The sequence below is a fragment of the Denticeps clupeoides genome, chromosome 6 (genome assembly GCF_900700375.1).
Source record: "Denticeps clupeoides chromosome 6, fDenClu1.1, whole genome shotgun sequence".
Lineage (NCBI taxonomy): Eukaryota > Metazoa > Chordata > Actinopteri > Clupeiformes > Denticipitidae > Denticeps > Denticeps clupeoides.
The window spans coordinates 666900-692695 of NC_041712.1; the positions used below are offsets into that span (position 1 = coordinate 666900).

Genomic DNA, 25796 nt, shown 5'->3' on the forward strand with positions numbered 1-25796 from the left:
CAACTCAGGGTTAAGTGTCTTGCTCAGGGACACAATGGTAGTAAGTGGGATTCGAACCTGGGCCTTCTGGTTCATAGGCGAGTGTGTTACCCACTAGGCTACTACCACCCATTAAACACATTCAATTTGAACAAACTGCTTTTTGACATTCAGTAAAGGTCTCTCCGAAATTTGAACTTGGATTGCTGGATTCAGAGTCCAGAGTGCTAACCATTACACCATGGAACCTACCCCTGAACTCAGGTTTAATGCACCACTGTTAAGTTGTTTTAACACAATGGCAATCACTTTGTCACACTGTGACACGTGTTAAAAACACATTTGGATGTAACATCAGACAAATTATTTCAGTTTGTGTTTCAGTTTTTTCTAAGCAACATATATGTTTGCGTATGTTGGCTTTTTACAGTCACAATGAACTTAATTACATCTTGCAGGTCTGAGTTGAAAGAGAAAAGTCAAAAAGCTCTGTAGAAGATCCCCAAGAAGTGAGGACCTCAGTAGACCCTGTGACTTTAGACTTTGTTTGTGTGTGTCATCACCTCACTGAGATCCAGCAGTTCTATATGGTGATTCCCACTGGAAGCCATGCTGGACGATCCAATCATCTCATGTCTTCCTCACAATCAACATAGGCTGAATGAAATAGAAATTCAGCATCTTCCAAGAAGAAATGTGGATCCTGCACGATACTCCACTGGACCCAAACAAGACGTTAAGGATGCAGTGACCCACGATTATCCCATCTGGGAAGAAGGTCCCAGGAAAAGAGTTCCATAGTAGCCATAATGACTTTAACACGGTTTGATCATCTGTACCAGCACCTCACTGAGATCAAGTGCTTCTCTCTATGGATTCTTACTGGAAACTAAGCTGTGATTCCTGTCACCTCAAATCTTCTTCAGCATCAACATGCGCTGAGCGAAAGAGAAATCCACCGGCTTCCAACAAGAAGTTTTGATCCTGCACAAAACTCTGGACAGACCGACTGCTGCATGTGCTTGTCTGACTATGGAGCTTCAATGCAGGATGCAGCATGGTTACAGCAGAACCCATCCTGTCCCATCTGCAGAGTCCTGTGGATCAGGCTACTCTGAAAGGTAGAGGATGACGAGCAGCAGATGGCAGGAGCTAGGCGGTTTTATTTTGTATTACTTTGTCCAATTACATTTAAGCCTCGGAAAGGTGGGGATTGTGTATAAAAATGGCTCCAGATCCTAACATTTTTATACAATATTTTGTTTAACCCATTGAATTAAAGCCAAAAGTCTTCATTTGAGCTGCATCTCGGTTGTTTAATTTCAGATACATTCAGAACCAAAACTGTGAAATGGTCACTGTATAAATATTTGACAAAGTGAAGTGATTGTTACATGTGATACACAGCAGCACAGTGAAATTTGTCCTCTGTATTTAACCATCACCCTTGGTGAGCAGCGGGAAGCAGTGTGTGGGGACGGTGCTTTGCTCAGTGGCACCTCAGTGGCACCTTGGCGGATCGGGATTCGAACTTCTGATTACGGGGCCACCACTGACCTAGCGGTTCCCATTTATGGACCAAGGTATATATGCTGACTAATTTTTCGGTATCATACAGCCTTAGTAACCTAATACTAAATAATAACTTCATAATTATTGGAAAATATCATACATATCCCTTGAGAAGATACATGTTCATCTTCATGTCAGGATTGGATGCATGTCAGGACTGGAGACATCACCTGTGCCCAATCCAGACAGTGGATAAGAGGCGCCAGGCAGCCGCCCTTCATTCCAACACTCTTTCGTGAACTCTTTAGTGGACCCTGCAACTGATCTTTGTATAATGTTCTTTTGAGTTCTGGCAATCGCCACACGCCTGCGGGTCTGTTTAATTTCTCCCCACTGTTTCCTCTGTTTTCGGCCATCGCGCTGGTTTTGTTTCTATATTTAATAAATCATTGTTTCCTATTATGTCCCATCTCTGCACTTACTTCCCTCGTCAGCTCACTGACGTGACACTTCACAAATAGTTTTCTGACTGCATAGGACTGGGTTACCACAAGGACCTGCATACGTGGACCACTTTCATGGTGGCAGCAGGGTTTAACAACCTTGTTTTACACCCTCACTGACCACTGTGAAAGGCTTATGGAGCTGGTCACAGTGGTGCCTTGCTCCTAGCCTTTCTTTTTTTTGCTGCGTCTGCTGGTTTCAGTATTTTGTGTGACATCAAACCATATATAACCAGAGTAACATTGGTGTTTCATTACAATTACATTTACACCCTTATCCAGAGCGACTTACAAACAGTAGTAACAGGGTCAGTCCCTCATTAGACACTCAGGGTTAAGTGCATTAACCTCCACTTCACAAACCCCAGTAGTACCAACTGTCTTGGTCCCTGGATGTCTGTAGTGTTCATGTGCCAAGGGTTTACGAGCTGATAATTCCTGGGGTGTGGGTGGGAGGGAGTATTGGTATGGAGGAGTATTTTGTTACTGTCACTTCTCTTTGTAATTCTTTTGTATTCTTGCTTTATTTACTACTTTCATGTCTGCACTGAATGAGCTGCTTTAAATGTCATTGTACATGCGTATAGTGACAATAAAAGACATTCTGTTCTATTCTATGTCTGAGACATAAGTTGTCTTCTGACCATGAATCCCCTGCTCAGGAATGAGTGTGGCCTGAAGCTCATGTCTAAGGCATGAGCAGAGAATGAGTTTTGAGATCTCAAGTTTGGGTCTACTGGTTACAAACCACCCAAAGTCTTTGCTCTTCTGTAGCCTTTGCACAGTGCACGTTTTGTTTAACTGCTTAACTGATTTCTTTAGCTGCATTGCAGCACATACATTTAAGTGTGTATGAACTTTTTTTGCAAGTGACTCCAACCTCCCTTTTATAACTGTTGGCAATGTTCTGTCTCTACATTTGCTCTTGTGCAGTAACCAGGAGAAGACCTTGCTATGACCTTGATAAGTCAGGTAAATATGGGTTTTTAGCCTATTTGTTAGCCATTAAAAATTCCGCTGTCACAGCAGCCGTGCCAACACTGGGCCACCAGGGGGTGCATGTGCATCCACGGCCTCTCCGACCGACTCTACATCTTTATATGCCCCCACAATCCACTTGGCTTGACTGCTTTGTAGATATTGTAGTATTACAATAGAGCATGAACAGCAGGGGTCACCAGCCCTGGTCCTGGAGGGCACATTTTTTAGTTTACCTTCATTTAGCACTCCAGATTCAACTTTTGTACTTGTTATAACCCAGTTCTTGAGTAGAAGGAGGTGTGGTGGAACATGGAGCTGTGATGAAAGCTGCGAAGGACTGGTGCCCCCCTGGACCAGGGTTGGTGACCCCTGATGTAGACAATTGTAGCAGTGAGCATGTGAGGTACTGCTTTTTGAATGACCACAAGGCAGTGGGGAGACGACATTTTGATTAAAAAAATCCAAAATTTCCAAATCCAAGCCATTTATGACCAGGTGAAAAGGCCACATCCTGCTGAGTTTACTTTACCCTCAAATATGCATCCCCATTCATTACACTGATGTAATCCTGTTCTTATCAGACATCAAGTCAGCAAGAAATGAAGAGTTCCCAGCTATGAAGACCCTATCAAGGGTCTATCAAGCTGAGAAATTGAGAATCCTGTTTTCCATGTAGTACCATGCAGGTAAGTTCTGTCATATTTGCATGTTTATTTGAAATGTCTGCCACTTGTTTGTGTCTTGAGAATTAGTCGTGATGAAGTTATTGCTAAATGTCTTTTTAGCTAGTTAGGTACATTTTATATAAAATCTGCATGATAACTGAAACGCAAAGTCATGAGAGGCACATGTTATCATCACTGTCAGAGAAAACATGTACTGGGTAAAGGGTTTCATGGCTGTCCCCTGCTCACCAAGGGTGATGGGTTAAATGCAGAGAACACATTTCATTATGTCACCCTGTGCTTGCTGTTTATCACAATGACAAAAACTGGGGGTAATTAGGAAATGAAATAGTGAGTTTGTGTGGTTCTGTGGTTCTGTGTAATTTTCCAGAACATCTTCCTTGTCACAAGGATTCTGTCATTTAATTGGTCAAAATCATTTCCTACAGAGGTGGCATTTTATACCAGTTTTTGTACCAGTGCGCTGCATCAGCCAAACATTTACATTACATTTACATTTACACCATTTACCAGACGCCCTTATCCAGAGCGACTTACAATCAGTAGTTACAGGGACAGTCCCCCCCTGGAGCAACTTAAGGTTAAGTGTCTTGCTCAGGGACACAATGGTAGTAAGTGGGATTTGAACCTGGGTCTTCTGGTTCATAGACGAGTGTGTTACACACCAGGCTACTACCACCCCAAGCAAAAAAGTAAATGAAGTATACATGTTCCATGCACACCTTGTTTAAACGTTGATGTTGCTGAAGAGTTTTGTTACTGCAGTAGAACATGAAGCAGGATCTGTTTAACACTCGTACCCTTGTAAATAGTTCGCCGGTTTACCTATCATGCATATTCTGCCGTGACAAAAGCTCTGAACAGGTGATATGGGAGAAAAAGCAGCATGTTTTATTTCATTTTCAGAAATGGAAAATGAATTTAAAAAAAAAGAAAAATTAGGAAATGATGGTTATTATTAAGAATTTTTTGCTTCTTGTTAGCTGTTGGTTCCTCCAGATGTACTAGTTCAGTTAAACCTGCTCTATATTTTCAGTTCATTAAACCAACAATCCCTCAACCCTTTCAATCATTTTCATGACCTTTTTCATGCTCTTCCTACCTGTGCAGATAAGCAATAAAGTGCAGTTACCTGTATTTTAGTGGTTCATTACAAGTCTTTAAAGGGCCAGGAATTCGTTTATGGGTCTTATACCCCTTTTCCACTGCTCTGGAACCAGTGCCACCAGTTCCACAGAAAAAATGGGTTCCAGTGCACAAAATCAGGCACTGAACCGGCTCTTAAACTTTACAGGTCCAATAGCAAAAACCTGTGAGGTCACGAGCGGTGGGTGGAGCGATCGGTAGCTTTAGAGGAGAAAATGGCAGTGAGCGAAAGTCCACTAGCGTGGAGCGCTGAAGAAATGAAAGCTCGTCTAGCAATATGGATGTCCACAGAAACAAAAAAAAGTGCACTAGAAGAAAGTGTATGAATTCACACAACCAACTAGTCAATAAGCTAAAAAATCTGAAGAAAGACAACAGGGACAAAAAGGGGCTAATGTAAAAGTGGTGGAGGTCCAGAAAACTTCTATTATGATGCTCCCGCTGACCTTCTGTCTATTGTAAATGCGGGCCGGTTCTCGGTTGGTTCCGGCACCAGTGTAGTGGAAATGAGGTATTATTGAGGCCAGGAGGCAGTTACGGTCAGCAGTAGAATGTTGAGGGTTAGCACATTTCGATGCTCTGGGCTCATATTTCGATGTCCCCTCTTGACGCTCCTTGTCCTCAGGGTTGTAGTCTTTCTTGTGCTGGTGGTGAAAATGCCCTCCGACTGGAAGAGGTTCGTTGGAGTGCGATACTTGTTTGTAGTGAGTGGGCCATTTGAAGTCGTGAAGATGCCTGAAGTTGGTTGGCTGTCTTCGGGGGAGGTCAATGGGACACTGCTGTCTAAGGTGACTTGTTCTTTAGGCACATCCCGCATGTGATGCGTGTTAAAGAGAGCTGTTTCTGACCAGGGTCTTGTGGTGGCCTGGCTGGCGTGCCAGGGGCCTGTCCTTTCTGGGGACAGTGTGTACGAGGCAAAGTGCCAGCCCGGCGTCCTGATCATGTGTGCTTCCCCACAAGTGTGTCTTGTGTGGCACGGGCAGCCCAGCACTTGAGCAGGGGTGTGGCGTAACCAGGCCAGGAGGTATCTGATGTCCTTCAGCTCATCACAGGCCCAGGGATTCTCCCCCAGCGTGATGATCCTCAAACCTTGCAGGTGGTCAAACCCGCCCTCGGCTATGGAGGTAAAGCGATTCCCGTGCAAGTAGAAGTGGGCTAGCCTGTGCAGTCGGGCCAGTGATCCGGGCAGGATCTGCACCAGGGTGTTGTGGGACAGGTCCACTATCTCCAGGTTGTGTGGCATGTTGGTGGGCACTGTCCAAAAGCTGTTGTGGCTGAGGTTCAGTGTGCTCAAGCTGGGCAGGGTGTTGTTGATGAGGACCACACGCTCCAGTTGGTTGGCAGAGAGGTCCAGCAGGCGCAGGTTCCAGTGGTAGGCCGTGTCATTCTTGTGCAGCAGGCGCAGGCGGTTGCCAGCCACCCGCAGCTCCCAAAGAGCCCTGGGCAGCCCGGCAGGCAGGCGGCTCAGGTGGTTATATGAGATATCCAGGCTGCGCAGGTGGGTGTAGCGGCTGAGGTGCTGGTCCAGGTCCACCAGCTGGTTATGGCACAGGTTGAGGGAATGTATGTTGTCCTGCAGTCCACCAGGCAGTTGTCTCAGGCCCCGCCTGGAGCAGTCCACCTCGCGATGCCGGTCACTGCAGGAGCAGAGGGATGGGCAAACGGCCAGGACCCGCAGGCCCAGCAGCTGCAGCAGCAGAAACGGCGGCAAGAGCAACGAAGCCATCCTTATTCCTTAATCCAGAGGAAAAAGAATGGTCAGTGCTCCTCAAGTGATGGGTCGCAATGTTATTAAATTCCATTTAAAATGCTAAAATACAACTGCTCATATATGCCTTTAATGTGAGGTTAATATGTCCGTGTTCTCAGGTACCGACTCCAACTTTGTTGAAAAAAACATTTTATTCTGTTGGATTTAAGATGATGTCTGGGTCCTGAAATGAAAAATCCAAACGAGAGGCATTGATAACTGACCAAATGATTGCAACATCCAGACCATGGCATGATGGTGCTGTAGTGGGCAGGCATGAGTTACATTCGTCTTACCGTCTTCCTGCAGGACGTGGGAGCAGCACAGGTCATGCCGATTTTCTTACTCGATTCTTTCTTTTTGGTATTTTCTCTAAGCTGATCGATGATGCTCGATTGTTTATAATACGTATGTGTTAAAATGGGCATTTTTCATTTTGAAAGGAACTGATGTTGATCAGCAAGATTCCTATGGTGCACTATGGCATTCAGAATCCTTCAGTGTAAAATCCAGACATGCATTAAGATGATACTCTGGTGCATCCTGTCAACAGTCCACTGCAATAAGGCAGAATAAGGCAGTATGTGTGAGGAAGTAGCGTGAGAATCTGCATTGTTCCTCACTCACCTTCCATTCAGGGCTTCCCTGTCATCATTCCTGCATAGCGGATGTGCCTGTCCTGTTCCTCTGGTGTCCTGCTTTCTCTCTGCTCTGTTAGCACTTCCTGCTGCGCTGCAGTGAGCCCTAAATGAAGCGAGGCGGCCACAGTGCTGCAGCAGCAGCAGCAGACTACTAATGCACGCCACTGGCCATGGTGTAGTGTGTGGGCGAGATGGAGCAAGTCAGGAAAGAAGAGGAGTGGGGGAAAGGGGATGGAGGGGGGTTGATGGACGAAAGAGAACAATAATCCCGCTGCAACTAATGGTGTGCTTGTGGAAGTGCTGACTCTGGTTTTCTTCTCAGCCCTCAAATTTAGAGCCACAGCCCCTTCCTGTTCTCCTGAACCCTCTAGAGATGTGATGTTTTGGGGTTCTCTGTGTGTTTGAAGGCAGAATATTACTCAGTTCATTGTTTTCAATTGAGAACACATTCAGATCTTTTTAATAAATGTAAAACAAATACAAGGCCAACTAACGTTTATATGACCATTTGTTTGAAAAGGATATGTTGATTAAAGCCAAAATCCATGTGTTCATGCATAGTGGTGATAATTCACTATTTTCACACATTTTTCTTTAAGTTTGCCTCCGATTGGAACCACCAGGTGATGCATTGAATGGAAACAGAAGGGTCAGAGTCAATGTAGAAGCTGGAGGTGGGATCTTGTGTGGCACTTTGTATTCACTTGTTCTTCAATTCCTGTTAAAAGCGGATGCTTTTTCAGCAGCTCCCCATGTTGCCAAGCAGCACGGTGTCCCCTGCCTTCTAATGGAGGTCTGCACTTTTGGCTGTGCAATGGATTTCGTCACACGACCCTGCCTACACACAAGCACAGCACTGTGTTTGTCCATCAGATTTATCTTGGCTAGTTCAACTACTGTAACATGCATGCATGTGGAGAACCCATCAGTTCCAGAAGAATTCTGCATTTGTTAACCCATGGGAGTTACTTTAAAAGCTTTATCATTTATTATTATAAAAACATTTTCAGGGATCTTAGTAGAGAGGAAAGCAATAAAACCGGGCAAATTCACACCAGTACTGTATGAAGTGGGATTGTCCTTGTAGGTACTGATTGTAAGTTGCTCTGGATAATGGAATAATGATAAATGCTGTAAATGTAAATTATTATAGTTTTATTATATGAAGCTATTATAATTAATATATTATCAAATTATGATGCAGATATTCTATTGCAAAGGGCAATTGTTAATATATATTATATAAGCAACTCTCTTAAAATGAACAACTCACAGGTTTCCTTTCCATTTCCATTTAAATTTGTGTATTGAGCTTAAATTGTGTGTTCCTGTGGAAGACGTGTTACTAGGATGTTAAGAAGACAAGGTGGCAGAGGCAAGAATCTTCTGGCAATCCTTCATGTTGAAGTTAAATTGGAGTTTGGACTGCAGTGCATATTGAATGCCGTAAACCAGCTCTTTTTTTTGTTTATTAATTATAATATTATTTTTTTTCTCATTTAACTTGCTAAAGTCATGACAGACATGACCGATATTGAAGGATAGGGAACAAACACCAACCATCTGCTTCTGTAACTTGTGAAGTGATTGTCATATGTGAAGTGATTGTCATATGTGATACACAGCAGCACAGCACATGGTGCACACAGTGAAATTTGTCCTCTGCATTTAACCCATCACCCTGAGTGAGCAGTGGGCAGCCATGACAGGTGCCCAGGGAGCAGTGTGTGTTTAAGCAGTGTGCTTAAAAAAAGAAAAAGCAGAAAAAACCAAGCAACATCTGTATAAATCACAATAAATAATGAATATTGAGCGTTATTTAACAGCACATAGTAATAATAATACAAAACATGTTCAGCTGCTCCAGACAATGTGTCTGTGAGTATGTGATTGTGCGAGCCCTGTGTGAGCCCTTATGTGTAGCCTTGAGTGTACACCACTGTGTGTGAATGCACCCACAGGTTTCTCCATGTAAGTGTTTGTGGGGAGCCACAGCTCTGCCTGTTCCAGGAGACTGTCTCCCTTCACCCTGGGGTGGAGGTAAGAAGAACACCCGGTCCTCACAGGAGCAAGGAAGCCCACCAGCCCAGACCCCGACCAAGTGGCCAAATTGTCCTCAGAACCTCTTTGGAGCCGATCGGTAGTCTTTCTCCATGGCCTTACCAAACTCCTCCCACGACTGAGATTTAGCCTTGGCGACCACCACTGCTTCTCCCCACTTGGCCATCCAGTACCTGTCTGCTGCTTCTGGAGACCCACAGACCAGCCTCCTTCTTCATCCTGAAGGATCCCCTAACCTCTGGTGTCCACCAGTGGGGGTTACAGCCACAACTAGCACTGGCCTCCTTACGATCACAGCTAGGAACAGCCACTTCAACAATTGCAGAGCAGAACAAGGTCCATTTGGACTCAATGTCCCCTACTGCTCTCGGGAAGCGGTCAAAGCTCTGCTGAAGGTAGGAATTCAAGATCATCTGGACAAGTTCTTCTGCCTGGCATTCCCAGCAGACCCTTACTATACGTTTGGATCTGCCAGGTCTCCGTGGCATCTACCCCTGCCATCTGATCCAACTCACCACCAGGTGGTGATTGGTTGACAGCTACGCTCCTCTCTTCACCCGAGTGTCCAAAATATATGGCCCAGGTCAGATGATACGACTACAAAGCCAATCATCGACCTGCAACCTATGGATACCCTGGTACCAAGTGTACTGATGGGCATCCTTATGTTCGAACATGGTGTTCATTATGGCCAAACTGCGACTTGCACAGACGTCCAATATCGAAACACCACTCAAGTTCAGATCTGGCGGGCCATTCCTCTCAATCACGCCACTCCAAGTCATGCTGTCATTGCCCACGTGAGCGTTGAAGTCCCCCAGCAGGACAATGGAGTCCCCAGTCGGAGCACTATCTAGCACTCGTACCAGGGACTCCAAAAAGGGTGGGTATTCTGAGTTGCTATTTGGTGCATAAGCGCAAACAACAGTCAGGACCCATTTCCTGACCCGAAGGCGCTGGGAAGCTACTCTCTCGTTCCCTGGGGTACACCCCAACAAACAGGCTGAGAGTCTTGGGGCTAACAAAAAGCCAACCCCAGTCCTCCACCTCTCACCCGGAGCAACTCCAGCAAAGGAGAGGGTCCAACCTCTCTCAAGGACTTGGGTTCCAGAGCCAATGCTATGTGTCGAGGTGAATCTGACTATATCTAGCCGACTAATTATATCTAATCCAATTGTATCTAGCCGGTACTGCTCAACCTCTTCCACAAGCTCCAGCTTATTCCCCGCCAGACAGGTAAGGTTAACCCGGGAACTGCCAGTACTGCTCAACCTCTTCCACAAGCTCCAGCTTATTACCCGCCAGAGAGGTAAGGTTATCCCAGGAACTGATACATTAAAGAAGTAGCAGCTCCTTTTGGAGTGGAGGTTCACCAGATGAACTGATTGGAGGGCAGTTCTGGGGGGGTTTAGCAGATCTCATTTATAACTGTTGCATACGCACAAAATGGGACCTAAAAGATGCGTCCGCTTCTTCCTACGTATACGTTGCAATCTACAGGAACAACCTTGATGGTCAAACGTGGCCATATTTAAGCAAACATTGACCCGTGCAGACATTTTTTGGGAAAAAATACAACCGCAGTGAAGAGGGTGAGCAAAAACGTGAGTTGCATTAGTAGATTTATAATAATTCCTTGTGCTAGTGAGTTTTATACCGTATATTTAATTGCATTTTTCAGTCACATATTTATAATAGTTAATATATAAATAAAATATATGATTCAAATGAAATCTTGACTTAATCTACACTTTTAACCAATGTGCTGTAGCTGTTGAAATGTAAATGGATAAATTGTGGACGTGACTATCATAAACATTTGGACACGGTGTGAATCAATCAGTCTAATTGCTGAAAACACATCCATTTTGCCATCACACTCGTGTGTAACGTGACATAATGGAAGTTCCAGCATTGTTAGAACATTATGCCAGTGGCAGAAATAGAAGGAAACGGGTTTTCAGGGACCATGAAGATTTTTTGGACCATGATGGCCCACATCTGTGGTTCACTAAGTGCAGTATGCACCTAGAAATGACTCAGAGATAAGAAACCCAAAATAGCGCAGTCGCCCCCTTGCAGCTTGCAGCAGTACAGGTAATATGAGTCTGTTAACATTGACAAAGGCTAAAACATAACAGAATAATAATATATTACCAGAATACAATTCATATTTTATATTATAGAATAGAATCTCATCTTTGGCTTTGGACTGGGGCAATGGTGGCCTAGCGGGTAAGGAAGTGAACCCATAATCAGAATGTCACACACACTGCTCCCTCAGGGGATGGGTTAAATGCACGCTGGTGGGCCGTTTGCATGGGGTGCTGTGCTGTGTCACATGTGGCAGCTAATCACTTTCACTTTCACTCTGTCTACTCTGACTTTTGGTCAAATAAAGTTGACGGCCCCAGTGTAGGGTCTTCCATTTAATGAAAGTGGCCTAAAAAGGGTTGGCTTCCTTAAACCTACAGTTACCCTGTGGCATTTTTCTTTATTAAAAGTGTCTGTAGATGTCATTCTTGCCAATATCTACACAGAATACACACAGAAACATTCAAATAGACAGACACATGCACAATATTTAAATGAAATTATAAGAAGCAACATGATTATGTGACTATGTTGTGAAGTGCACAGTTTACATGCAAAGAATGGGACAGGCATCCAGCTGGCACAGGCCTGAAGTAGCTTAACTTTAAATGGCAGTTATTCTGACTGCCAAAACATATATAGTCATTACTTTAATTCCAGTTAAAAAATATATGAATAAAACAATGAACACACAAAAATAGCTAAAGCATAAATGGCAGTTTACATTGATCTTCCTCTAGAGTAAAATACATATTTTAGTCATTTAGGTTTTTTATGTAAAGATCCTGTGTGGATTGTTCCCATGTCTTGATTTTGCAAACTGAAAGTACTTAAAAGTTTCAAGGAATTTATTAAACAATTCATCAAAAATGTGATCTAAATGACTGAAATCTATAACTTGTTAGATGATTGGTGACATGGAAGAATTTATTTTTGCTCAGTAGGTGTGGGGGGCATCCCTGCAGATCCATTTTCCGGGGGATTTTCCTCAGTTGTGGAGCTTTCAGCTGGCTCTTCATGGGCCTCCTGACTCTGTTCAGCCGCTGCGGCCTCTGTCTCGATGTTCACCTTGACTGGAACCTCATCCTTTAACACATCCTGCAGCATGACTGCATTCTCATCAGGCCCTCGGTCAGCAGTCCCCAGGCTCCTCCCGGCCTCCGGACTGCTGCTGGCGGGACGGTAGCTGTCACTTCGGTGCTTCCGGTAACACACATGACAGGCCAGTGTTAAAGTGGTGACAATCAGAACAATGATGACCAGGACCAGGGCTCCCATCACTATCGTGGTTTTCAAATCGAGATTCAAAGAGAAGCTTGATGTTGTCGTGGAACTGGTCGGGCAGGGGGTTTTATTGGGTTTACTGCTGCTAATTGTTTTGGATGCTTCTGTGGTTATGGTTGAAGACTTGGTGGTTTTGACCATAGCCTGATTAGTAATGTTTGAAATATTAGCTGACGTTGTACTGAATGTTGTGTTAGAAGACTGTTCCCCTTTTACCACGACCAGTAGAACCAGAAAGAAGTAGCTTTGCTTCATTGTTCTGTGAATGAGTGAAATGAACACAAGCGATGGTTAGTTCTACTTTCAATGTAGCTTTAGTCCATCACACGCACTCTGCTTAAATATAGTAAATACACTGGATACAGTGAACCTGCTTCTACTCCTACTCACCCAAACTAAAACCAGCCATTAAAACCATTCATTAGTTTGTCTCCAGCAACAAGCAGCGGCCATTTTCTATGGTCACACTGCCACCACAGTTGAATAATGACATGAATAGCCATGAATAATGTAGAACTATCTAGCCATAGTCTTTTTTTATCTTCTGAAACACTTCACACATCTAAATGTGATAGTGGATGACAATAAACCAAATAATATACATTTACAGCATTTATCAGACACCCTTATCCAGAGCGACTTACAATCAGTAGTTACAGGGACAGTAATATGACATAATAAATCATATTTTTCTCAGTTACAGTACATTGTTACATGAAGTAGGTGAAAAAAGTCATGACAACCAAACCTGCATATTTTCATCATTCATCATGTAATTTGTAATTGGTAACGTACTTCCTCTGCCGGATTCGTCTCTTGGTCTGTGATATTTGTGGAGTACGAATGTAAGATTTTTTTCTGCGTTACCTACCAGAGGTTGTAACTGACTGTGTAAATCTGTATGTGTGTTTTGGGGGGCTGGTGTGGAGGAGTGTGGGTTACCTGTTCCTTTAGGGAGGCTTGATGAAGTCTGGGTTGCGCCTGTCTTCTACAAGGTCTATCCTGATGAAGGAAGCGGTGGTACAGCACTGCAGGATGAAACAGTCTCCAGTAAATGTTCGTGTGAGGGCTGCATGAAGCACGCCACACAGGCATGCTACTGACTCGTTTCCTCTTCTCTCATTTCTCCTTTGCGGTTTCATTTGAGACTATTTTAACAGCACAATTTGTGACACTCCAGTAGCGTCTGTCCGACTTCCTCTTGTATGACTGAAAATGTTCTTTAAGGTGTTCAAAGACAATTATGGTTCTTACAGAAGATTTTTCAGTTGGCCTGCATGCACTGATCCTTAGAGATTTTCAATGATTGTGGGAATGTGAGAACTGTGTCAGGACATTCAGTTTGTGTTTTTCACGTGTTTTTAATGATCTTGTTGTAGGACCCATCATCCTTGTAACTTTTCTTCCTGGTACAATTTATAGTAAAAGAGTTAGAAAGTACCTTCGTCTTACACTGAGTAAAGTGAGACTTTTTAATAAAATGTTTTTTCTACAGAAAAGTGAAATATTGAATATATGCTTTATAAGGATTTCCCCTTTCTTGAATGAGTTGTCTGTAATGACATCACTGATACAAAAGCAGAAGATGAACAGCTTTACCTGAGCAGTTCTGATGCACATTACTTTATAACAGCTGTCATTTGTCTAAATGAATAATCAAACATATGGGTAAGGAAAAGTAGCTTTGCTTTTTCATTTACTGTTCAGAGTACCAAAGGTTTACAAATTTAGACCCTTAACCAACTATGTATTTATTGCTATTTTACCATTATGTTGTATTTTATCCACTGGAGACCTACGATTATTACTTCATATGTGGCTTTAATTGGAATTGCCACCATTAAATTAATGTGATATGACAGCCTCTCTGTCTGCTGCTCTTCTACTGAGTCCTTCAGACTTGCATTCAGATTCTCTTTGTATGGAACCGTTCAAGGCTTGAAAAAACTATTTTGAGAAGCAGGAAGAGACTCTTTCTATAGAGACATTATGTTGCTAATGTCTGTCTAATGTCTCTGGCTGTGCTTTTCCCACGTCGCATTGAGGTTTACATTACACATGTTACACAATCAAAACTGGCCAGATCAATGGAGATCTTCAAATCCACTGTTTTTCTTACTCTAAAGCCTTACTATGCCAAGGGCTTAACTTGCGTGGGACATTTAGATCTCAACACAATCTTTATTTAAGTGATTTCTTGTTTGAATAAAGACGTGGACGTAATCAGGCCTGGGCATGGCTAGAGATCTCGAACTCAGATGTTATGAACACAGGGTGGTTTTCCTTCATTTAAAACACATTTAGTGGTTACTTGTGTTGTCTTTAACTAATATTTAATATTTTTATCATCAGAAACATAAAAAATGTGACTAACATGGAAATCAATGAAGCATTTCTATAACATCATGCACCAAAAATACCCATGAGACTAGCTTTAAAAAGGGTTTCATACAACAGATGGCAGGAAACCACATCAGAGATCAAATTAGACCCACAGTAGCATGTAAAAACGAATGGCAGATGGTGAGGGTGTAACAAAGTGCTGAGACCATTAATAGGGAAATTGAAATGAGTTTTTAAAATGTTGACTTTAAATAATGGACCTACACAAAATACTACTGATACCAACACTGGAAGCTACTGAGGCTGTGGTCAGATCTTGCTTCAGAGTGCTAACTATGCTGAATAACACGGCTACAAAATTACCCAAAAGCATCCAAATAGAAAAAATATGAATGGAGGGGCTTGAAAGTGAAAGGGATAAATGTTGTGATACTCTGCAGCACAGCACATGGTGCACACAACATAATGTGTCTTCTGCCAGTGGTGAATACTATTGCAAGTCACTGTATATATATGTAATTCTAATAACATACTAATAAATAGATCCTTATATACAGCAGATAAAAACACATCCCTGTGAAAATTCCAGCTGTTTGTGATGCAAAAAAGACTATAGATGTCACGATTCGGGGTGAGACGGGGAATGAGGCACAGAAGCAGGACATCAGGATAAAGAGGATTTTAATAAATCTCTCTCTCTTTTATGGAGCCCTGGTCAATCAGGCCAGATTGGTCTCAGCCATGACAATAGACTACAGTAAATCATTTCAATACATTTTCACCTTTAACCTTTAATGTAATGTGAGGTTCAGGTTCTGGCACCTGATAAACTATCAAGCTGAATAAACAATGATCTCTTTTGCAGGTGATAATATGCATGTACAAGGTCATCGACAAATGTGTTTTATCATAATGCTGGTGTAACATCTGATGTGGGACAATATCGCAATCCTCATTCGCTACATGCTCATTCCACAACGTGACTGCTCACGTGGCGACCCTTCTAATGGTTTCCACCCGCGCCCTGGACATCCACTCTGCTCCCAGCTCCACTTCAGCAGTGAGGACTGTTCAGGCGCTGTTCACGGCTACGCATGATGACGATGACTTAAATGCTTTAAATTTGTTTTGTGTGTTGTGTGTATTACCAATACAAATAATTACTTTCATCACTGTCATCTTGAAATGCACTTTTGCAGTATATCATTTATATCTTCCTAAGACAAAGCTGTAGCAGCATGTAGAAACTCAAATGACTGACATCTTTGCATTCCAGTACAACTCATCTCTGCAGCTGCAGGCACTGGTGGTGTTTGACTGCATCAGTAAGGATGATTTGCCAGATCCTCATCCTGAGCAAGGCCTTCCCTCTGCTCAGAATTGATTGCAAAAGCAAATTTCCATAACCAGCAACAGGTTTTCTTGCAACACATTCATTTGTCACCAGCTGGAACCCAATGTGTATGTCTTTTATTTACAATTATTTGACCAGTGTTATGCGCTGTGGTGTACAGGCCTCCAAGGACCAATCCTAATTGTTAAACCCCTGTGTGTCACCTGTGATCCGCCCTGTCTTGTTTGTTCTGTGTTTTTCCCTTGGTGACCAGCAGAGGATAGGGAATCCTGAACAACACCAGTCTTTACCAAATGAGAGGGAGTTATATAGGAGCAGTTGGAAGCGAGATGCTGGGGAAAATGATCCTGGTTTTACTTCCTCTATCTGTATGTTAAACTAAATAATTGTTAAATTGCCTTCCGTGTGGTCTCCCCTTTTTATGGTGCTTCCACCTTGAGCCAGATGGTCGAAACTATTTTATTTCAGTCAAGAAATTCACATAATGACAATCTTTTAATAATTGGTGATATCACCATTTGCATCTGCTGCACCAATGGACCTTCGATTAAGGAGTTTTAAAACCTTAGTGGCTCACTTAGTGAGCATTTATGAGAATTTTATAAAAAAAATTCCAAGCACCTACTCTAATGTCAAGGAAGTACTCTTTTATTCTACCTGCATGAATAATATTGCTCCAGTAAAAAGCTACAGCTCAAAATCAGAACTGCATGCTGCTAGATCACTGTTTGAGACAATGTTTGTTGTATTGATAGGAGGCTCAGCTCTTTTCAGTGAGCTGGCTCTTGTGGTACAGCTCCCAAAGAAGAGCCTGCTCCTTCAGCTCCCAAACTGCTCTTAATTTATTATCATCTGGATCCTCATATTTTATCCATACTTGGTAAATATGAATGCTTTGTGTGCAACGTCCCATCACTGTTTGTTGAAAAGCTGAAAAAATGATACTGTAGGTATCATTTTAAAATGGCAAATATGGCATTTAGCAATATGGCAATATGGGTTTTAAGACCATTTAAACTTTTGCCCTATAGGTTGGCTACAAGCCTCCCTGCCAAGTTCAAAATTCTTCTAATTTTTTATTAATTTCTAAACATGAATCTATTTCTTGAAAGTCATCTATGTGATGATACTGGTCATAACCCACTCAAAATGTAATCTAAGGGGATGGGTGTGTTTAAATGCATGTTGAAAATGCACCTTTTCTCACCGAACAAAACCCTTTAAAAATATTTTGTGAAACTAGCAGGATATGAAGGTAGCTTGGAATTACGGAACGTTTAATGTCTTCTTTTTTTAACTAAGCATCTTTTTATTTTGAATTAACTTTTTATTTGAACTCTGATGCCCACTCTTTAACAAGTGTTAAACTGTGTCTGAAGCCTATTTCAAAAATTCAGACATTTTAACTTACTCACCTAACCTCTCAACGGTCCTTCAGCGCCTCCTGCAAAACCGCCACTTTATCAAACTGGAAAAGAGTACTTTTCATGCATCCGAAATTTCCTTCCTGGGATTCCACATCAGTCCCCAAGGAATAGCCATGGACCACTTCAAATCAACAGCAGTCACCGATTGGCCTGGGCCCACAACCATCTGTCACCTACAACAATTCCTTGGGTTCGCTAATTTTTACCATCGTTTCATCCGTGACTTCAGCAAGGTGGCACAACCCATGACAAACCAACACAACTCCAATGGAACCCCCAGGCTCACCAGGCATTCCTCAAACTGAAACAGCTATTCACCACGGCTCCCATCTTGCTCCACCCAAACCCCCAACTCCTTTTCGGTGTCAAAGTTGACCTGTGTAGGCGTGGGAGCAGTGCTGTGAACCTAGACTGAATGTCTTCTTACAGCTGTGGAGTGCATGAAATGGCTGCTAAACATGCTGGGAACACAAGCATGTCTAGCATACATTTCTTGCTTAAGCGTCCAACAACAAACTTCAGGGTAAGGCCACACTGAGTTTTGAACTCAAGTCATTGGATTCAGAGCGGTAACCATCGCAGCATGGAACCCCATGACGTTTTTACTTAATGAGGTGACTTACCACTTCACCAACAAGAAGACCAGCTCAGTAAGAAAACCCAAACCACAGCCAGGCTTATTCCATGAATTCAAGAAGAACAAGTATGTGAACGGGCTTTGAACCGGAACAAGGAGATCCCATTGGCTTAAAGGGCAGAATCCCTAAGCACGTAGACGTCAAAAACAAAGACGAGACAAAAGTGCAACTGTTAAGCTATTAATTCTTTTAGAAAGGCGTTCATTTAAAGATATTAGTGGCTGATACATGCAAAGTTAGTGAAACAACATAAGTGAATGATTCCAATAGGCATCAGTGGCTCATTTTTAGTTAATGAAAAAGTAGTTCCCTTTTCCGCTGCGAGCAGGGTTCGAACCTGCGCAGGGAGACCCCATTGGATTTCGAGTCCAACGCCTTAACCACTCGGCCATCGCAGCTTTTTAAAGAACAAGAAAAGCAACTCTGTGAGAAGGGGCTTGAATTTGCATCAGCAGACCCTCTTGAAGACACACACCTCATCTGATTGAGACATTTCTTGCCGTTTTAATGACTGCCATTCAATTGGTGAAGAGGGCAGTTCCTACAAACACTGCAAGCAGTGATCAAGCATGGGCAAGAAGAGACCATTGATAATCAAATCCAACACCTTAACCACTCTGCCATTGCAACTAAATAGTGCTCGTGATTGTTTAAAAAAGAGAATAGCTTTTATATTAGTGAACTGGACATCCTGAATGTGAACTTTGAATTCCATACAATCTCACTATATGAGAGTAAAATGCTTAGATAAATATTATGAGCATTGTTAAAACCAGAAACTTGCTTTTTTTCTCAATCAGTTTCAAACTATATGGTAGGATTAAAAATGTATAAGTGAGAACATCATTGGAATTAATTTTTCAGATCATTTCATTTAGGGGGTATTTTCACTCTTTGTGTTTTAAAAAGCCCCTTTTGTTTAAAGTCCAAGATTTTCAAGCAGAGTTTGCTTACGGCCATACCAGCTGAAGAATGCCCAATCTCGTCATATCTCAGAAGCTAAGAAGGCTTGGGCCTGGTTAGTACTTGGATGGGAGACTGCCTGGGAATACCAGGTGCTGTAAGCTTTAACTATTGAAAAACTTTTTTAAATGAAAGTGTTTACATCGCTTTGTTAGCTTATTTTAATGTAAGTTAAGAGCTATTTTCACTCTTTGATACGTTTTCCTGTCTTTTTTTCTTTTCATTTCTTTCATTTTATAAACTTTTCTTCAGGTTCTTTGTCTGTGTGTGCTCTACGACAATCATTCACAGGCTTGGCTATGGAGTGGGGTGGACCTGAATGGATTAGGTGGGGTTGTCCGACCCTCGGCCTTAAGGTGCTACGCACCATGATGTCAGTTTAATATCTGATACGTCCCCCAGCGTGGGACTACATAATAAGCAGAAAGTCGGCAAAGGGGCTTGCTCCATCCGCTCCATTCAACAACAACAACAACATTTATTTCTTATATAGCCCAAAATCACACAGTATGTCTCAATGGGCTTTGACAGGCCCTACAGTTGACACCCCCCACACTTGACCCTTCTGCACACAAGGAAAAACTCCACACAAAAAAAACTCTAGGAGAGAGAAAAAAAGAAAGGAAGAAACCTTGGGAAGGAGTGATACAGAGAGGGACCCCCTTCCAGGGTAGAGTGAGCCTGCAAATGGTGTCAGTGCAGGGTTGGGGATGATATAATATAAGGCCTACAGTTGTAGGGTTGGAGAAGTCCAGGATGTAGTCAGTGTCATGGTCTAGATTACGTGTCCACAATGATGTTATGGACACGTTCATCGACCCAGTATTGCATTGCCTCTGGAAGGTGTGCACTTTATTTGTTGTGTTGCACTCCAACTTTTTGCCTTTTCTCCATCATAACTTGACAGTAAAGCAGGAGTTTTCACTCTTTGATATGTTTTCAAGCTCCTTTGGTTTAAAGTTCAAGATTTTCAAGCGGTCTCAACGCAATCCCCAAGACAATTAATTACACCCCTGAACTTTTTTTCCCTGAAATTACAATGTCGGAAACAGGGAACTCCTGGACATATAATTGGCGGTGGAGGAATGGCGCCACTAGCTTGAGGTGGCGGTTCACCCATTGTTAGTCCTAACATAAGAACCTGGCATATCTCCAAGACGCATGACTCCTCAATCCTCGGCAAGCACGATGGGCCTTATTCTTCACATGCTTTGAGTTATACATACCTGGGACAAAAAACACTAAAGCTGATGCCCTCTCCCGCCAATATGTCCTGAATGCTGAGGACAATCCATCGTCCCCCCATCCTCACACAGCCCTTCCTACACCGAACAGTACCTGCCAACCCCCTATCACCCCCTCTCCATCCACGTGTCCTACAAAAGGGGCATGACACACCACTGGCCAGACACCCCGGATGTCAGCGCACCTTGACCAACATTCGGCAGACGTTTTGGTGGCCAGGTGTTGACATACGTTGCTGCCTCACACAAGGCCAACACCCAGAGACCACAAGGCCTCTACTTTCTTTCCTCTACCTCGCCCCGATCGCCCCTGGTCCCATGTCTCCATGGATTTTGTCACGATCTGCCACGATCCAGGGGCATGACCACCATTATGGTCCTTGTCAACCGCTTTTCAAAGATGACCCGGTTTGTTGCCCTCCCTGGACTCGCCACCGCTGCCCAGAACACCGACATCGTCCTCCAGGAAGTGGTGCGGCAGTTCAGGCCCCCAGTAGACCTCCTATCTGACCGAGGCCCCCAGTTCATCGCCAGGTTCTGGCGTCACTTCTGGGGACAACTGTGGGTGTCGGTCAGTCTGTCTTCTGGGTACCATCCCCAATTTAGTGGCCAGATCGAGAGGATCAACCAGGAGGTGGAAACCTACCTCCAATGCTACTGTTGGGCCCGATCCACCTCCTGGTCCCAACAACTGCTCTTGGTGGAGCTCGCACGGAACCTACACTGTTCCTCAGCCCCGGGGCATTCTCCCTTCGAGGTGGTCACTGGCCTCAAACCCACCTGGTTCCCCACACGTCGATTCCACCAAATCCACAAGGACCCTGCCCGCTCTTTGTTGATTTTAATTCCTAGAAAAAAATTCCCCCTTTTGCTATGGTCAGCCGTCTTCCTGTTCCCCCCTGCCCAGGTCCACCCCAGCCTCATCCCCTCGCCTCCTTCCCCACTGCTCTGCACAGAGCCAGAGCTCCCTCCCCGCCACGCGGTGGAGCGGTGCATCCACAGGTCCACTCCTGTTCCCATTCACCTCCTGCCACCTTCTCATGGATGGATGTTCTAGTAATGAATCAGGTGGCAGAATTCCATACCAGTTGAAACTTATGTAGGTAGTTTTACATTTACAGCATTTATCAGAGGCCCTTATCCAGAGCGACTTACAATCAGCAGTTACAGGGACAGTCCCCCTGGAGCAACTCAGGGTTAGGTGTCTTTCTCAGAGACACAATGGTAGTAAGTGGGATTTCAACCTGGGACTTCTGGTTCATAGGCGAGTGTGTTACCCACTAGGCTACTACCACCCTACTATCACCTCCTAATGCCATTGTCAGACAAGAGCAGGGCTCATAAAATGAATTTAGCAGTGTCTGCTGATCATCCGACCGTGTGTGCTACTTGTCTCAGTGAGTCACTTCAGTGAGTATCCTCTTGGTTTGTAAGCTCTCATCCACCAACACCCTTGATGCTCGACAGAGAGATGCTGATGACAACGCTGACTTTGGTTGGTTAATGAAATCATGCCATCTTTGAGAAGGAAGCATTTCTTAAATGTATCCTGTGGATGTCACATGATGGCATGGGCAGAGTCTCCAATCACACACACGCGCACACACACACACACACACAAACACAGCAATAAACTCTAGGGACGTAACACCCCCCTGCCAAAGATCAACATCTCAAAGCAGGCAAAGAAGATATTGAGCTCCTGATAAAGCAGATATTTGGTGTTGCCCTGGTGGCTGAGGAGCTGCTGGATTTGTAGCTGGTGATAGGCTGGACTCCCTGCCACATCTGCTTGGTGTTGTTGCTCCTCAGGTGGTCCTCTATCCTTCTGCTGTATGCTGCTTTGGCCTCTCGGATGCCTCTCTTCAGATTGGCTCAGGCTATACTGTAAAGTGTCTTATCCCCAGACCTGAATGCAGTATTCCTGGATTTCAGCAGGCTTCAGGCCTCCTTCGCCATCCAGGGCTTCTTGTTGGGATAAGTCCTAATGTGTCTGTCCCTCGTGACGTTGTCGGTGCAGAACCTGATGTAATCCTGGACTGCTGTAGTGTGGGTTCTCCAGGTCCTAGTGACCAAAAACCTCCTAGTCGGTTCTCTGGGAACGATGGCTGGACATGGCGAGGAAGGAAGATGCACACGCACAACGTCTCAAAAGAGGGGATTTATTACAAGAACACATGACATAGAAACATCACCAAACAATGACCTGACGGCAAACAGACACGAACAGGGCAGCTTTATACAATCATACAAAGGTGAGAACAATCAGGAAACAACACAGGACAAACATGAACTCGTGTACAAACACAACCACATATTTCTGTACCAGTTGTACAATGCATCTGTCTCCCTCTATTTCTGTTTGTTCCCTCTGAGGCACTAAATCAAGCACACAGACCACCTCCAGAGTCCAATGATGAGACCACCAGAGAGGTGCAGGTGTGGACACAGGGACGGATTGCGGGGCCGCTGCCCAGGGGCCCTTGGGGTGCAGGGGGGCCGTGGGGCCCCTAGCCCAAAACAATTTGCCACGCAATGTCAGGATTGCCTGCAGCTGGGCTCCACACCGGAACCCAATCCTGACGCCCCATAAATGCCGGAAGTTTCCGCCCGTTCGGGGTCGCTGGCATTTTCGTGAACTCTATGCACGAACTTGACCTTGTTTAGTTTTATGTGTTTTGAGTTCTGGCAATCGCCACACGCCTACGGGTTTGTTTCAGTTCTTGATTTATGTTAAACTGTTTTTGGCCATCGCGCCATTGTTTATTTGTATTTCTTTGAGTTTGTTTATTTGTTGTATAATAAAACCCCCTTCCCAGTATGTCAGACCTCTGCGCTTCCTTCCCCCGTAAGTCCGTAGTCGTGACAGAATGCCAGCGACCCCGAACGGGCGAAAACTTCCGGCATTTATGGGGCGTCAGGATTGCATTCCGGTGTGGAGCCCAGCTGCAGGCAATCCTGACACGCAAACAGTTTTTTTCACATTGGAGAACTTGCAATGTGCACGTCATGGGGAGAGACCTCTCTTTTCCCATGGTAATAACCAGGCTGCTGAATAGAAGTGCTTTGATTTAGAGCATGAATTGTATGACATGCAAATAATGTTTGTTACGGTACGATCTGGTTGTGCTACGTTGCTACCTGTCTCTATAAACAGAGATGGGGAACCTGGTGCTAACATTAACGTGAGCTAATGGCATTAGGCCGTACTGATTATAATTTGAGATCCAACTTACTTACCTTCTTTTCACGTTTTCCGAGGTAAAAAGCAGCTAAAGATTTTGTCAACATCATTCTGCTTTTACAACACGGTACACCGCACTAGTTTGGACTGTGGCATGGTGACATAGCAACTAGCCATCCCGTTTTTTTTGGTTTTTTTTGTTGAGGGGGGGGGCTCACATGACCCATAATCCGTCCCTGGGTGGACATACTTACCTGGCAGGATAGATACCATGATCAAGAAGGCGGTTCTCTCAGGGCGAGGCTCAGCCACTGCACTCCGTCTGTGCTGACTCCTGCGAATTCCCCAAATGTGGGAATCTCGACTGGAGCAAAGCACCGTCCCCACACACTGCTCCCTGGGCACCTTTCATGGCTGCCCACTGTTCACCAAGGGTAATGGTTAAAAGCAGAGGACACATTTCAATGTGTGCACAGTGTGTTGTGCTGTGTTTCACAATGACAAACATTTCCCTTACATGGACTGCTGGCACCACCACAGCCCCAGGTCCCACAGACCCATAAATGAACTCATGACTCTAAGCATCATCAGCATGGAAATAGAATCTTAGAAATAATGGACTTCTTATGCTCATGACTCTTGTTAACCTAGTGTATACAGTAACAGTACAGGAATGCCCATTGCACCCTCTTACTAGGATATTACTATCCTCTGAATTATTCAGTCCCAAGGTTTCTTCCATTCTTTCTCCATATGTCCAGAGAGGGTCAAAGTATGAGGTGTGTCATCTGTAGTGGATGTAAAACAAAATGAGAAAAAATGTTTTGGGGCCATACAAATATAAATTGTTGTTGTCTTCTTTGATTCAGTAGTAGGGCTGGGCAATGTGGAACATACATATATATATTGAATATAATATAATATAAATATAGATACTGTCATATCTATACTCATATTCACAGGCTCACACAATGAAGTGAGTAATTCTCTACAGAACACATTTTGCTGGTGAGTGGAACAGGGTGGAAAATCAGTAAAAATTTATTAATGCCACCATCTACTGGTGGGACATATGAAAACCTGAGGCCTTTCACAGTTACGTTATTTATCCCTTATGCAGAATGCCTTCAAATCAGTAGTTATAGGGACAGTCACCCCGGAGACACTCAAGGCTAAGTGTCTTGTACAGGGACATAATGGTAGTAAGTGGTGTTTATTTTATAGATTATTAACAAACAATCAACTTTGATCCCAAAAATAAAATGACCAACAGAGCTACCCCACAAGGTGAGATGAAGGGTCAAACGTACAACATGCAGGGTCAGTACACTGAGAAAGGGGAATCTGGGAAACGGGGAGTAGAGAAGAGAAGCTCACATAAAGAGCAGGGTAAAAATAAATAGGATTCTAAATCAGAATGGACTGAAGAACTCTAGAAAACAAAGATCAAGAAAAATGAACATGACAAGTATTCTGGCAAGATGCAAGACAAGAATGAACGTAACACTCTTTGTCACAGATCAGTGGCAGAGTTTGTTACGGGGTCAGTACTACAAGACCAGACAAGGAACGTGAGCATGAGAAATCCTTAGAATAACTGTGACACAGGTGTAAAAGACAACGGGGTGTGGCAGAACCAGTAACTTATTCTTTTTTTTTGTCATTGTCACGTCCCTGTCTAGGGGTCAGGAAACATGACTACAAACGAGGGAAATGTGTGCAGTGGGATGACACAGATACCAAGCCCAAGTGAAATATTGTGCTTTTATTTACAGTGAGTAGTGAACAACCAACCAAACCTAAAATGCTATATACAACAACTACACAATTCACAGGAGGACAACACACCATGAAAGGAGAGTCAAAACTACACAACAAAGCCACAACTAACCACACTAATCACTAACACACAACAAAAGCTTATCCAACTAACACAATCCAAAAACTCCAACTCCAACACTCTCCTCTCGCTTCCTCCTCCTTCAGCTCCACAACAATGAGCCTTG

General features: G+C 43.7%; 1 protein-coding gene, 1 long non-coding RNA gene, 1 other non-coding gene and 2 pseudogenes across 3 annotated transcripts; 2 read left to right on the plus strand and 3 right to left on the minus strand.

The window, feature by feature from the left end:
- Positions 1-4617: 4617 nt before the first annotated feature.
- Positions 4618-7362, minus strand: LOC114792930 (oligodendrocyte-myelin glycoprotein-like). The gene is made up of 2 exons (XM_028984470.1): positions 7185-7362; positions 4618-6541 (listed from the first exon to the last, which is right to left on the minus strand). The coding sequence occupies exons 1-2, from the start codon at positions 7189-7191 to the stop codon at positions 5322-5324; spliced, it is 1227 nt and encodes a 408-aa protein (XP_028840303.1). The 5' UTR covers positions 7192-7362; the 3' UTR covers positions 4618-5321.
- A 4371-nt stretch (positions 7363-11733) lies between these two features.
- On the minus strand, positions 11734-13766 carry LOC114792943 (uncharacterized). Its single transcript, XR_003750174.1, has 2 exons — positions 13580-13766; positions 11734-12896 (listed from the first exon to the last, which is right to left on the minus strand). It is a non-coding gene; the product is annotated as an uncharacterized LOC114792943 (long non-coding RNA).
- Positions 13767-18715: 4949 nt separating this feature from the next.
- trnas-cga (transfer RNA serine (anticodon CGA)) lies at positions 18716-18797 on the minus strand. The gene has a single exon. It is a non-coding gene; the product is annotated as a tRNA-Ser (tRNA).
- Positions 18798-19347: 550 nt separating this feature from the next.
- On the plus strand, positions 19348-19466 carry LOC114793207 (uncharacterized; annotated as a pseudogene).
- Positions 19467-24036: 4570 nt separating this feature from the next.
- Positions 24037-24161, plus strand: LOC114793219 (uncharacterized; annotated as a pseudogene).
- Positions 24162-25796: the final 1635 nt, after the last annotated feature.